A 16,060-nucleotide genomic window follows, 5' to 3' on the forward strand; every position below is an offset into this window, starting at 1 on the left:
ATGGAATAGAGAATTACATCCCATTCAATCTTTCTGAACAGAACCTTTACATAAGTTTCACTGCCACCCTGACGCAGAAAAACATCAGCACTCTCACAAATGTCAGGTAATATATGGGAAGGATTAGCAAGATACTGTGACATTGATTTTGGTACTGAGACAATTAAGACACCAGGTACAAATAACTACGGTACCTATTTGTGTATGTGTCTAGGTGAGTGCGTGCGCCAATGATTGCCATTTCCTTGGGGCTTTCATTCTTCGACATGTCATCCTAGCTAATAAAGAGGAGTCCAGCACCCTAAGGACACATGGCCAATCAGAACACATAAAAAAAAAAAGGCTCATTAGTAAGAGACTGAAATATGCAGTGGGGATGCTTGTTAGTCAACTGTCAGTTGGGTACATAGAAAAATATACATTACTGCTCTGTCTCTCTAAAAACACATTTAAAAAATGACATCAATAAAAGAATTTCCTTTTGTTTGTGATAAAACCTGATGTTATCAACAAAACATCTAGTGCTTCCTTTTGTATCTATCATGCGTGAAGTCAATATTTCTGTCTGCCAGTGTTTTTGTGGATGAGAGTTGATTTCATGGAACACATTCAGCCCCTTGATGAAACAAAATGCCACAAGGTATTTTATCATCGTACTCTGCCAGGAAAGTACCGTCATTGTCATCCCATCACGCACCTCTGCAAATTGATTTTTTCCCACAGCCACGTGCGCATTCCACATGACAACAGATAAGTGAGCAGGATAGTGGAAATTGGCACACTGAGCTAACCTGTTCTTTCACACTCAAATTGGACATGCTGAGCTCCACAGCATAGCTTCCTTCCGAGCCTCTGTAAAGCACTCATTCTGCATTTTGTTTGCCAACAAAACAGGATCAAGTGGATATATTTAGGAGTTATTATTAGTGTATTATACTATAAAGCCAAGACAACCACCGCAACAACAAAAATCCTGGTCTACAAATATTCCCATAATATCATCACATTTTAACAAAAAGCTGCTTGATGAGGCTTCGACATAGCCTTCATGGAAAAATCTTCCAGGCAAATATTTATAATCCATACATAAATCCCAAGCTTAAAGTACATGCTTAGCCTGAGTACCAAATCCAGCTAGCTCCTGCCATTCAAGTGCACAGTGTTTGATTTTTTTAAAAGACTTATGCCTATGTGTGTCAAGAGTCGTCTGTCAAACATCTTTTCTGGTCATTTCCAAAGCTGGGGAGGCTAAGGCAGTGGACAGCAATCAATCGAAGTATGGCCTCACGCTGAAGTCCAGACAATAACTATAGTGGTATGATAAAGTATCTATACCTTTTGGAATTTCTCACATTTTCTGTATAAAATCTCCACCAAATGCAATCTGATGTTTGTCAAAATCACAAAGATGAAAAAACTGTCTACTTTTACTAAAACCACCCAAACATTGATAGGTTTTCGTATTTTAATGAGGATAGCATGCAAACAATGACAGAAGGGGGAAAAACAAGTCACTGAACCCTCTGCCTAGGGGGACTTAAAGAGCAATTGAAACCAATTTTTACCAAACAGTTTGTCATGAGTGTGCCCAATAACTGGTAAGTGGTTTAAAGCTGCCCTGCCCACTATAAAACACACACCTGCTTCTCATCAAGAAATGTCTTGATGAGAAGCATTGTCTGATGTGCATCAGTGGCTCTGTCAAAAGAGCTGACTGAAGACTTGCGATCAAGGATTGTTGATTTGTATAAAGCTGGGAAAGGATACAAAAACATCTTTAAAAGTCTGGATGTTCATCAATCAACAGTCGATAGGTTGGCACATTTGCTTCTCTCCCAAGGAGTGGCCGTCCCCCAAAGATGACGGCAAGAGTTCAGCACAGAATACTCAGATAGGTAAAAAAGAACCCTAGAGTGTCTGCTAAAAACTTACAAAAATGACTGGCACTGTCCTATATCTGTGCACACATCAACTATATGTAAAACAATGGCCAAGAATAGTGTTCATGGGAGGACTTCACGGAGGAAGCCACTGCTGTCTAAAAAACAACGTTGCTCGTTTAATGTTCGCAAAAAGGCACTTGGACACTCCAAAGAAGTTTTGGCTAAATATTTTGTGGACTAAAGAAACCAAAGTTGAATTGATTGGGAGTAACACACAACACTTTGTGTGGAGGGAAAATGAAACACCTCACCAACATCAACACCACATCCGCACTGTGAACCATGGTGGAGGGAGCATCATGATTGGGGCTGTTTTGCTGCCTCAGGGCCTGGACAACTTGCAATCATTAATGGAAGAATGAATTCAAAAGTTTATCAGAATGTTTTGCAGGAAAACCTGAGGCCGTCTGTCAGATAGTTGAAGCTAAAAAGAGGCTGGATTCTGCAACAAGACAATGATCCAAAACACAGAAGTAAATCAATTTCAGAATTGTTTCAGAAGAACAAAATACATGTTCTGGAGTGGCCAAGTCAAAGTCCAGACTTGAACCCCATTGAGATGCTGTGGCATGTAGAGTAGAATGGGCCAAGATTAGTCTGATCGATGCGCCAGACTGATCTGCAGCTACAGGAAATGTCTAGTTGTAGTTACTGCTGTCAATGGGGGCATAAAATATTAAATGTGATGGTTCACTTACTTTTCCCCCTTCTGTCATTGTTTGCATACTATCCTCATTAGAATATGAAAACCTATAAATGTTTGGGTGGTTATAGTTAAAGCAGTTTTTTTTTCATCTGTGTGATTTTGACAAAGATCAGGTCACATTTGATGGGGATTTTATAAAGAAATGTGAGAAATTCCAAAAGCTTCAGATACTTTTTCATATCACTGTACATTCTCTGTATGCTTACCAAAAATGTTTAAATTTTCCGAGGAGGCATACGCAAAACTGAGCATTCACCTTACTGATTTTTTCAAAGATTCTCTGTAATTGCTATCAGTTACCTAGAGGCAAAATTCATGCACACTTGCTATATAGAAAGTAAAATAAGTGTAGCATCACCATTTTTATAAGCTTACACGTTTAATGGTTACCATTGCCCCCTCAGGCACACTAAAAATATGCACAGTGGGAATAAAAATCATGTTACCATCAAATGTTTTAATGGGTGGCAAATATGTGCTGAGCACCAGCGCTATTGTTAACAAGAATTATTGGTACACAATGTCGTTACAGGCAACTGTATGTGGAGGGTGCCTTGGACAGTGATAACATCAGTGCTGAACTGAGCAGCGGTCAGCAAATGGAAAACTCATAAAAAAAAAAAGAAAAATGGGCAACAGTGGCTGAATAATAAAACATTTAGTTCTCTCGCTACGCTTACATTGCAATAAGTGTAACAAAGTGGAGAGTTGCATTGATCACAAAAAGGTGTTTGTAATGAGAAAAGAAAACCGCAACACTGAACTTAATTTTATATTTTATATTTAAATTAAGGGTTTATACATTGCTCATAAAGAAAAAATATACAAAACATTTTGTAATCTTACATGACATTTACATGTGAATTTTACACAACATTTTCAATAACTTACAAATGTTTTATTTGAATAAAAATAGATCTCTTTACAAAATGTCAGCATATGTACATATTCATATATAACATTTCTGAAGAGTACGATAACGTTTGATGGTTTTCACTGATCGGAACTTCTCTGCTTTTACAAGATGCATCTTTTAAATCATCGTCCATAGGAAATACGCGCTTGGCAAAATATATTACATATTTATAACACAAGACATCTCACCAAGGAATTCCATCTAGTATCAAAACTGTATAAATGTACAAAGTGTTTAACAGCAATGACAGAGGTACAAAGTTCTATAGTGGATCACCTCTGAGCTGACATGCACAGGTGAAACATGAAACTACGTATGATCACACGCGCTCGCAAGCGGGCTTCCATTCGGCGGTTTATTCCTACACAGCATACAGGATATGATTTCTAATGCTGTAAATGTTATGCCTCCTTTGACAACATATGCCCATACAGTATTCAAGGCACTGCTATGATGTATTGTAGAAAGTATCAGACATATGGAAAATCTAATGGTGATGGTTGCTCATTATTGTGCGATTTTTCTTTGATCATGTTTATTGTACATTTGTTGGCAGCAGCTGATGACTCTCAGTGGGCGTCAATGAATTAGATCAAGGCCTTGTACTCATCAAGCTTTTCAAAATATGCTGATGAACACAAAGTGACATAAATAACTGACCGTTTAATTAGCGAGGTAACACGTGGTGCGTGGGGCAGGAAGTTTGAAAACAAATTAAAAAACAGCCAATCAAGCTGCAAAGCAAATGTGTGTGAAATGTTTCCTACTGGAATGGGTTAAATGAATGGGGGAAAATGGTGGAGGTTATATGACAGCCCCAGCTATAGCCACTGGGAACCAGCAGAGTAGGGGCAAGTGTGACTTTATAAGATTTGGCTGTGTACAATGAGTGTGCACTATAAGGCACAGCTTTTTCTAAAAATAACAAAGATTGATCACTTACTTCCAGCCCACAATGAGGACGTGGAAGTAAGATGGGGGGGAAAAAAAAAAAAAAAAAAAAAAAAAACATAAGCTTGACTAAACCTCCAACTCCACATTGACATTTTGCATCTTTGCCTTTTGATCATGGATTAAATCCTATAACCTGGTCGTTACTGCTGCACTCATGCTTAAACATGACACTCAATAAACCCTGTAATAATTATGCAAAGATTTCCTACTTTGAGATTGTTGATCTGTGCCTTTTTTTCGAATGAGTTTCATTGACTTACAATAGGCTTATTGGGGATAAAATGAAACAGATACCCATGATCCAATACAGGGTGACCCAAAAATCTGGGAACTTTTAAACAATCAAATACAACCCAAAGTGACGAAAGAGGAAACATTTATATTAATTGAATCCTTAAAACATGCCATCAACCCTTTATTGCCAAATGTATCACATTTGATGAACCTAAAATTTCATGATTTTGAGACTAATTCAGAATTTTGACATACCTTTTTGAAAAAAAAAAAATGGATGCAAGCCAACACATGCATCTGCAGGTTCCACGAGAAAAAAAAAAACAACAACAAGATTTAGTAAGGGTTATAGATATTAGAGCGCTTATTACACATATTCGACTTTTCTTTTTGAATTTGAAAAAAAGGTTTCATGAGGACCTTATTTTTTCAAATTTTGGGATTCTCTGAAAATTGCTTCATGTTGCAGGTATTTAAGGGTTAAAGAAAGTGATGGAATTTTTCTTTTTTTTTTTTTTTTTCTTTCAATGACATTCTTTACATGGCGTCCTCCTATATGAATGCGTTCTTGATTCACTGATTCCTCATCTGAGCCTGGATATTGTGAATTTCCACCCGAGTTCATCATGGTTACTAAAATGGCACATTGTTTACTTGCTGGCAGTGCTGCCACCTGCTCACGTCTGCCAATGTGCAAAAAATTTCCTTTTTTTCCCCCAACAGCAGATTTCAAGAATGCTTCGTGCAGGAGGACGCCATTTAAAGGACATAATTTTTTAAATGAAAATTCCATAATTGTATCTTAAATGGCACATTTTAAAGTTTCAATTAGTATAAAATATTTTTCTTCCACCACTCTGTGTTTGAATGGATTGCTAAAATGTTCCCATTTTTTGGGTCAACCTGTAGAACATGAAAAGAAATTACTTTGGATCATTTTAGTATAAATACTATGGCACAATATGACTAACGCACTCAATAGACTAGAATTATAAATTAATGTGAACACTCAAAGAAAAAATATCTGGCTAAATAAATTAATGGCACGCAAACCGGTTTTAAACAAAGGAATTTGTTGTGTGAGAATACTGTACATTAAAAGTAAAAGCTTTCCCATTGGAACTGGGCAAAATGGCACTGCACTTCAGTAATTAAATCCAGGCCATATAGTTTGTCAGTGGGATGCACTGACCAATTAAATTGGCGCACTGGCTGTATAACTTGAAAAACACAACCACTGTATGAGGAAAGAGCAAAGTTATTTTTTAGTTTTCAAAAATCATTCGATCACTGCAGTGCTGAGGTTGAAAACAAAATAGAGGATGTGGAACTCACCACGAAACATGTCTTAATGTGGACATGAAAATTACAATAAAACATTTCTCATTGGCATTGTGACATAATAACCCTAAAGAGAATAGCACTATTGGACTGAAGGCTATTATAACAACACTCACAGAGTGTAGGAAGCCCCTTTTCTTCTTCTTTATTTCTTCACCAACCTATAAGAAGGTGATGAGGCACCTCTCCATCCTCATTTCCATTTCTTACCTTTTGTGTTTACACCGCAAATAGCAAGGTGTTGTGTTGGTGAGCGTGTGCTTTGTGTTTCTGAGCAGCTCTCTGACTTTGTTTAGCGCCAACCGGAAAAAGTCTAAATATGTCAATATATATTCATGTTAAGCAAACAAAGTAGTCCTTCTGTGGGACGCTGCAGGCATCAAACCATGGTGCAGATGGTGTTGAGATTGGGGTCAAAGCGGACGACTTTCCCCTCGGCAGCTTTTGTGTTGGTGTTGTACATGGGATTCTCAAACGTGGCTTGTCCATTGTTGTTTTCGTGAACAGAACATCCTGTGTACTGCGCTTTGTCTGTTTTCCTGTGGATAAAGGAAGGGCTTGCAAATTAGTTGAAAAGAGAGCATCCCAATTATCCTGCCTTCTTCCGAACCAATAAACATGTGTACTTTAGCTTGCCGTGGACAGCTGAAGTAGGTACATGAGGCTCACTGGTAATTATTGTTGCACAGTGCATAGTCCACTGCTAACTAACATTATGGAAGTTGTGGAAAAGAAGGCTACGTAAAACAAAAATACTACCCGTGAACAATTTTCCAAACATAGCCTAAAAGCATTACATACACTTCTCTTTTATGCAGTTAATATTTTGTGGAAATGGATGGAGATGTACCTCTGTTTGTAGACATAAAAACCAAGACCGGCCAAGATGAGCGCAAAGAAAGGCACGAGGATTGCGACAGCAACAGAGCTGCTGTTGGAGGACGTGTTGGTCTCAGGGTCAGCTAGTGTAATATTCTCTCTCAAACTCAAACCTGGAAAAAAGACAAGCAAAAAACAGAAATCAATACTGCATGGTGCAAAGATGTACCGTATTAATGTGATAGTAAAAAGAAAAAATATATAAATTCTGAAAAAAAGAGTTATTTTACAAAAAAGCTATCACCATCTAAAACCAGAAGTATTAAACATGACTAATAAATAATGGCAAGTGGTCTTGGTTTAATTCTTTAAGGTCTTTTACACACACTCCCTCATTACAGTGGTATGAAAAAGTATCAGAACCTTTTGGAATTTCTTACATTTCTGCATAAAATTCCCATCAAATGTGATGTGATCTTTGTCAAAATCACACAGATGAAAAAACTGTGTCTGCTTTAACTAAAACCACCCGAACATTTATAGGTTTTCATATTTTAATGAGGATACTATGCAAACAATGACAGAAGGGGGAATAATAAGTAAGTGAACTATCACATTTAATATTTTGTGCCCCTCCCCCCTGGCAGCAATAACTTCAACCAGACGCTTCCTGTAGCTGCAGATCTGTCCAGCACATCCATTAGGACTAATCTAGGCCCATTCTTGTCACAAAACTGTTCTAGTTCCGTCAGATTCCTGGGATCTCTAGAATGAATCGCTGTCTTTAGGTCATGCCACAGCATCTCCATGGGGTTCATGTCTGGACTTTGACTTGGCCACTCCAGAACGTGTATTTTGTTCTTCTGAAACCATTCTGAAGTTGATTTACTTCTGTGCTTTGGATCATTGTCTTGTTGCAGCATCCATCCTCTTTTTAGCTTCAAATGTCTGACAGACGGCCTCAGGTTTTCCAGCAAAACATCCTGATAAACGTTTGAATTCATTCTTCCATTAATGATTGCAAGTTATCCAGGCCCTGAGGCAGCAAAACAGCCCCAAATCATGATGCTTCCTCCACCATGCTTCACGGTGGGGATGAGGTGTTGATGTTGGTGAGCTGTTCCATTTTTTCTCCATACATGACATTGTGTGTTACTCCAAAACGATTGAACTTTGGCTTCATCAGTCCAAAACATATTTTACCAAAACTTCAGTAGAGTGTCCAAATGGCTTTTTGCAAACATTAAACGAGCAACAATGTTTTTTTTTTAGACAGCAGTGGCTTCCTTTGTAGAATCTGCCCAAGAACACCACTCTTGGCCATACTTTTACATATAGTTGATGTGTGCACAGAGATATTACATTGTGCCTGTGATTTTTGTAAGACTTTAGCAGACACTCTAGAGTTCTTTTTTACCTATCTGAATATTCTGTGCAAAACTTTTGGTGTCATCTTTGGTGGATGGCCACTCCTTGGGAGAGAAGCAACAGTGCCAAACTCTCTCCATTTGTAGACAACTTCTCTGACTGTTGATTGATGAACATCCAGACTTTTAGAGATGGTTTTGTATCCTTTCCCAGCTTTTTCAAATCAACAATCCTTGATCGCAGGTCTTTAGACAGCTTTTTTGAACGAGCCACGATGCACATCAGACAATGCTTCTCATTAAGACATTTCTTACCAGGGCTGGGGCAGGGCAACTTTAAACCACTCGTCAGATATTGGGCACACACCTGACTTAAAATGTTTGATAAAAAAATGGTTTCAATTGCTCTTTAAGTCTCCTTAGCAGAGGGTTCACTTACTTATCCCCCCCCCCCCTTCTGTCATCGTTTGCATGCTATCCTCATTAAAATATGAAAACCTATGAATGTTTGGATGGGTTTTAGTTAAAGCAGACACTGTATTTTCATTTGTGTGATTCTGACAAAGATCAGATCACATTTGGTGGTGATTTAATGCAGAAATGTTAGAAATTCCAAAACATTCAGATACTTTTTCATACCACTGCAAAATGAACAGTTTTTCTTGTAAAATTACTGCTCATTGTAGTTTCATTTTTGTATATTCACATGAATTTACATTCTGTAACTTATTAGCAGTGTTGTTAATCTTAATTTAAAAAATTAATTACAGTTACAAATGACTTCTTCCAAAAAGTAATTGCTTTACTAACTCAGTTACCTGAATGTAAGAGTAATTAGTTACTTGGCAAAGTAACTGGTGATAAATTTCATGTTTAAAAAAAAAAAGAGAAAAAAAAACAGGTCACACAATATGAAGTTTAAAGGGTTTTTTGGGACAATTGGCCCTAGCCCAATTCTTTACCCTCCACTTAACTAGACACAGGGGTATTGCGATATCTAGATAGTAACCTTTGCTATGTGTGGAAGTCATTTAATGTTGTGAATCAACCGTTAAAGTTGTTAAAATTGCTCCCGTTATTGCATTAGTTCCCTTCTGTCTACTTTCAACATGTGGAAGTTTTAAAACCGTTTCATTGCTTAAAGATAGATTTAAGTCAATATTTTGCCTTCCTGAGAGGTCTACTGCTTTAAAGCAGCAATGTGAAGTAATTTCTTCACATGCCAAATAGGGTCACAAGTAAAGTAATTAAACATTATCCAACAAATAAAGCATGAAAAAATAATTTATATGTTGTATATTTGACAAAATAATCGCGTTTCCGAAGTTCGAGCCTGAAAGGGGACGAACCCGGAAGTGATACGTCACACCAGGAAAGCGATGGCACCTCCATACATACGGCCGCCATACAAAGCCCTTCAAACAATGATTCAAACAGCGATATAAGCGATAGATCAAGCGCAAGGGAGGAGATCCAAGTTTTTGAAGAGTCGGAGGAAGAAGAGGAGATTGGAATTTTATGTTATTAGCCAAACGCTAACCAGGATGCAAACAATTTGCCTAGACTACCTGACATGGAATGGATACAAGACCCATCGAGATTACAACATTGGTAAGATATAGGCTGTTATTATTTTCATGATTTGAAGATGCAGGCATTTGCACATGATTTTATGTTTTTGTCTATCTGATGACATTGTTAAAAAAAATAATAATCAGACTTCATGTTCATTTTGGCAGATCCGGCAGCTCTCGTGCATATAAAATAATAATATAAAAACGTTGGGGGGAAAGAAGGAGATGAGTCGTTGTTATATCTTGACCGAGTGACCTACACGACACCTTTATTGGCTTTTACAACTTTACTCAACGTCTTGCCAAGTGACTCTGAACAACAACTTTTTTTAGTGAAGGAGTAAGGCACAAACAATAACACATCTAAATGACATGCGTACCCTCTACTGGTGAAATCCCGTATTACAACTAAATAATATCCACTATATCACAGTCGCCGATGGCTTTCTCCACTTTATTGTGGCAACAATAAGAAAACAGTGGCGTCTAATGGCGTGAGGAAATGTAGTATTTTCACACAAGCGAACAGACTAAAAAGCACCACTTCAGTGTTGTCCCGAGACTACATTTCCCATGATTCACTGCGTGGCCTGCGCGCTCGCTGATTCGCTGCCAGACATTAAAAGCAACACTTGTCACCTGTCAGCGGCTCTCGCGAAGCAGCGAAACACAAACTAGAAGGCTATCAAGCGGTCACCGTGAAAGAAACGGCGAACCGTACAAATGCAATGCAATGCTTGAAGCATGAAGGTGGAAATACATAATACAAATACAAATAAATGTGCACAAACTCACCGGCGGTGTGTGTCTCTTACTGCAACGTGACCGTGAATTACCGCGACGCCGACCCGCTTATGTGCACATCCACACCCCTTTCCCGATTGACAGTGGATTAACCCTTTCGGACAAGATCGTAGATGACGCACAATTTAAACACGCTTAACCTAGCGAACGCAACAACAACTATGATCGGGGATAGCCTCGGCTAACGTCGCTAGCTTATACTGTTCATTCCACAACAGTTGGCAGCTCTGCTTTGACAAAGTCATCAGTCATCTATCCAAAAATCACACTTACTTTTTGGCGAATCCTTGATCATAAGCAGACCGGTTAAGGAAGCAGGCATCTTCAAAGTGTTTGCAGCAGAGAACACTACTCGATGATGGCATGAAATTCATTCGCTTCGTGCGAACGACAGATGTCCATTTACGTGCCCTGCTATCCTTTGGCCAATTATAAAACTTTTCGTTCGAGTGAGAACAAAACATCGCCACACACCGCCGTGGCATCTTACCGAGAAGCAATGCAACAAACTATACTGTTCTATGGCGGACTTCCCTCGCACTTCCCGGTGTGACGTAATTTCCGAAGATTTCCGAAGAAAAGCATTTTCGTTGTCAAGGGCGTTGCTATGGGTTAAGCGAAGAATCTGGAAGGGTTGCGTTAAAAAAAAAAAAGAAAATATGCTTATAATTGTTTAGCCATTGATATTATTCAAAAACATGGTTGGCCAACCTTAGTTCACATTTCCCCTTTAAGATGGCGGCTATTTACTAACTCATGTAGTCCTTAAAACATGTTGCCAATGCAGCCGTGTCTGTCATTTGCATCTAGTTCTATAATATGTGATATCTACCGTATCATGTGGGCGTAGTTTGTAGGCTATCGTCTACAGTCGGGTATTATTGGAGCCACCTAGCAATAGCATCGCGTTTGCAACGGCATCTTCCCCACTCCTGCTCTGCTCTCTCGTCTACGTGAGTCCGTCTCTCTCAAACTTTTTTCATTCAACCAACATGGTAACGCATAGTAATTAGTAACGCACGCTTTTCCCGCCTCAGTAACGGTAACGGCGTTGCCAAGATGAGAAGAGTAATTAATTAGATTACTCATTACTGAAAAAAATAACGCCATTAGTAATGCCGTTATATTCTAACGCCATTATTAACAACACTGCTTATTTCATTCATTCATTCATTTTCCATGCCGCTTATTTGTGTTTTTTTAATTCAATGTGGGGCCTCATGGCCCTTGGAGCTTAGCGAGTGTTGCAGCGATGGTGGAGCCCATCGCAGCTAACTATGGACAGTAGGCAGGGTACGCCCTGAATTGGTGGCCAGCCAGTTGCAGGGTACAAGGAGACAAACAACCCTTCACTCACTATGGATGATTTGGGGAGTTCAGTCAGCCTACTATGCATGTTTTTGGGATGTAGGAGGAAACTGGAGTACCCAGAGAAAACATACAGAGGCAGAGGCGGAACTGAGCCCAGGAATTAACCCTTGATCTTAGCACTGTAAGGCGTACGTGCTAATCATTCAGTCCTTCTTTTCAATGTGGCCAAAATTATTTCTATGTAATGAACCCATATTAATGAAAATATTGACAAACTGGCACAGAAAAGAGGCGTGAAACTGAAATTGAAAAAACTACATCCAGTCCGCTGGCAGCAGCGATGACGATGAAGGGGATGATGACGATGACAAGCAGGAAACGTGGCATCCAGCTGATAAAGATGAAAACTGTAATGAGCGTACAGATAATGATCACTGTGACTGTGATAATCGTGCAGAACACAATCATAAGATGATGAAAACAGCAAATGCACCGCATGAAGAAATGAAGGACAATGACATGGAGGAAGATAATGTCCTTTGAGCCCACTGTTCAGGAAGGGAGGGGCCGGATGGAAACAGATTATAATATTCAAATGGATGATGAGGCCTAAAATGTTTTTATACACTCATCAGACACTTCATTAAGTCCACCTGCACAATCTAATTAGATCCAATATGAAAGCTGTCTCTCCCCCCGAAAAATCTGGATTTAAATTTTGCTTTGCTTCAATTGACACTGTGTGACAAGTATAATTACTTATCATTGTGATTGTATTTAATAGTGATTTGGAACTGAACTCTGCAGTTTCAAGTTTCTTATAACCTTCCCGTTCGCACAACTACTGGATATATGGTAACCAAAATGTTCTCAGAATTAAATCATTTTTTTCATAATCCTGTCAATGAAGATCTAACCTTCTCTATGTGTAATTGTCAATAATAGATGGAAAATCGAAATGAAATGCTTCCAATGCCAGACTATGGTAAGGAGAAGCCCATCTAAACATGGCAAATGCCGCTTATTCTCACGAGGGTGACGATCCTGCTGGAGCCTATTCCAGCTAACTATGGTGAGTAAGCAGGGCACATACAAACACATGCACAAACGAATGCACTCATTCCTAGGGAGAATTTGGAGTAGTATAAAACCCATGCTGGCACAGGTATAACATGTAAACTCCACACAGGAAGGCCAGACCCCGCGATTAAAACCTTGATCCCAGAGCAGTGAGGCGGACGTGCTAGCCACTTATTCACCCTTCATGCTGAAGTGGATTTGCAAAATGAAATGGAGCTATTGCAGTACGTGTAGTCAGGAATTCTTTCACATATTTGCTTAGACATACCAAGTCTCTGTAGTCCAAACTGTCCATAGTCTTTACCCTGTATAAAGCCTTGGTACACAAAGCTGCCACCCTCAGGCTCAGCTGAGACCTGGAGAAAGAGAAAAAGAGGCAAACTTGTTTCAACTGCATGTGTAAAATTGTGATTTTTCTTGGCAGCTTGGACAATGTTATATCTGTAGCACACAACACATCAAACACTAAATGTCCTGTATTTAGTACAGTCAACACATCCTTTCATGAAGCATTCCAAATAACTATTTTTAGAGTGCTTGGGGCTAAACAACAGACTATAAATATATAAATATATACAGTATGAAGAGTGTGGTACGAGCAGAATGTCCTACTCAGGGAAGTTTGATGTTTATTTTGATTTATTTTAAAGGAAGAACTTCGGCAACCTGATAAACAGAAATTTGGGACCCTTCCCTGGTGACAGATTGAGCTCATTCAGCAAATTGTCAGTGGAACAGTCAGTAAATGTATGCAAACAAAAATAGATGATTGAGAAAAGGATTCGCTACTTTGTGGTCATTGTTTCTACACAAGCAGCTGTTCTTCTGTTTCCGTAAATAGGATTAGAAAAACATAGTCCCTGGCAAATGTGTAAATCCAGCCACATTTGTCCACAATAATAGACTGTCAAAAAAAAAAAAAAAAAAATGATGAAGAATGTAGTATTGTTGTGAACATGCCCCCCTCCCCCGCCGTTTTAAATTCACTCAAACAAAATTGACAACTGCATTTTCACAGTAGTAGTGTTTGGTATAAAGGTGGGTAGGTGGCATCTTTCCAGCATACATAGTTACCGGTAGGTGCCTTGCTCAAAGGTGCCTCAGGGCTGTGCTGTTCATTCACTCCCTATGTCCCTACTCCAATTCTGGGGCCGTATTAAATAGTCAGCAACTCAAGCTATTTTTAGAATAAGACCTGTTAGCTTCACCCAGTTTGTGCGTAAGCTTACAAATCCGTCCATTGACCAGGTCTCCTCCGTAATCCGACTCAAGGAGCTGTGGGCCAGTGCTCTCATGTGATACAGCAGGAGCGTCAGCCTTGCCTCCTGGTGCTTGTACACGCCTAAGAAAGAAAACACCAGAAGTGAGAAGATCGATGAAACTATGAAGTCATATTTATTTAATGATACATTTAACATGTCGGCATCTTGTAATCATCATAATAATTCAAGGCCACCAAAGCCAAGATGAGTTGTGAGGTCAATATGACCCTCTACATATACTGGAAAATCAAATCCCTTCATCCGCGAGTCCAAATAGAAAATTCCTCCTGAGGCATTCCTTGGGGCACATGCCAACAGAATGGCCATCGTGAAAGCTTTAATGCTGCTGGCCAGAGAGACATTTGCATGCCTCTGTGAACAAGGCAAGGAAAAATCAGAAAACAGTCGAGGAGAGCAGGAAATGTGTGAACACTCGAGTGAGCAGTTTGTCAGTCATTCCATGCGAACTAATACATCCGTCTTTAAAGCCAATAAGTAATTTCCACTCTCATGCATGAGATCATTTGGTGATTGACTGATTGACACAAGGGCCCCTCAAATAAATGGAAGTGACACATAAATGTAGTGATGGAAGGATAGAGGAGGACAGCAAAGATAGATGATTTATAGATGGCTCACCAGAGAGCAGAAACTCCATGCTACTGTCGTTTAAAGTTACATTCACTTTTCCCGTTGTGGTATTAAAGCTTGAGACTGTCATCGTCATCGGATGCTTCTGTCCCTTGTAATCATAGGAGCCTTTCCACAGGAAATCTGGAGCAAATACATCTTCGGGAACTTGTAGAAAAGAGACAAATCATTTTTCAGAAATCACCAAAGAAAATATTACCATGATAGACATTAAAATGCATTTATCTATGAAATGTTCGCAATTATAATCAGCTTTGTCTAATTTACTGTGCATTATGACAACAACAACAAAAACATTGATTAAACTGAAGTTGAAATACAATTAGACACACAGTTATGGGAACATGTCAAATTGATAAGAGTCTTTGCATCTCTTTCCTTGTTTACTTTGACTATTTTAACTTAGCATAAATCCATAGGGAATACATTATTACTCCAAATAATGTCAGTAACCTGTTTGTGAAAAAAAGAACACTGACTATACTTCCTAAAATTAGGCTTCAAAATAAAAAATGAAGCCCTCATCCCATTTGTGAGATCCTGTAAGCGTGCCACTGAATGCTATGAAAACACACCCTGATTGACCTTCACCTGCCACACAACTATGTTTATACAGCAGGCTAAGTGCTTAAAAGGCTTCTGGGTGGGCCACAGGCTGAAAACCATGTGGGTAAATAAACAGTCAACTTTCCTCAAGTGTCTCTGTTATACAGAACCACACACGACACACTGAACGAGGCAGTGACAAATTAGACAACCCTGCGGCTGGTCTGCTGGCTAGCTAGCTTGCGGGCTAGCAAACGTAGTAAACATCTCATGTTCCCTAAAGTGTCTCTGTAGCGTTTTGTGCGCAACAGAGCAAAGCTATAGCGCTCGCAGACCGGTGGCTGGGCTGTCAGATTTCAACTGTCTTGCTCAGTGCGCCGCGGGTTGGTCCACGCAACAAAGGACACTGTTGTGTTCATGACCAAATTATCCAGGAACAAGACTTGTTCAAGACCAGAATTCACCGAGACCAAGACAAAACCAAGAATTTTGGGAAATGACAATCAGACCACAAAATAATAAAAATAATAATTAAAAAAAAAAGACTAAGGT

At 39.1% G+C, this 16,060-nt stretch overlaps 1 protein-coding gene across 4 annotated transcripts in view; it reads right to left on the reverse strand.

Moving 5' to 3' along the window:
• Nucleotides 1–2,670: 2,670 nt before the first annotated feature.
• The window catches only part of LOC130915132 (CUB and sushi domain-containing protein 3-like), a 386,272-nt gene continuing 372,882 nt past the window's right edge, over nucleotides 2,671–16,060 (reverse strand). For 3 of the 4 annotated variants that reach the window (XM_057834920.1, XM_057834921.1, XM_057834919.1), the window contains exons 66-70: nucleotides 14,951–15,109; nucleotides 14,279–14,391; nucleotides 13,318–13,405; nucleotides 6,945–7,086; nucleotides 2,671–6,633 (exon numbers count right to left, since the gene is read on the reverse strand). In XM_057834920.1, the coding sequence (XP_057690903.1) occupies nucleotides 6,474–6,633; nucleotides 6,945–7,086; nucleotides 13,318–13,405; nucleotides 14,279–14,391; nucleotides 14,951–15,109 (662 nt within the window). In that variant the 3' untranslated portion in view covers nucleotides 2,671–6,473. Of the gene's footprint in view, nucleotides 6,634–6,943; nucleotides 7,087–12,287; nucleotides 12,377–13,317; nucleotides 13,406–14,278; nucleotides 14,392–14,950; nucleotides 15,110–16,060 lie in introns of those variants that run through there. The other variant, XM_057834922.1, reaches the window with a different exon arrangement.

The sequence above is a fragment of the Corythoichthys intestinalis genome, chromosome 4 (genome assembly GCF_030265065.1).
Source record: "Corythoichthys intestinalis isolate RoL2023-P3 chromosome 4, ASM3026506v1, whole genome shotgun sequence".
Lineage (NCBI taxonomy): Eukaryota > Metazoa > Chordata > Actinopteri > Syngnathiformes > Syngnathidae > Corythoichthys > Corythoichthys intestinalis.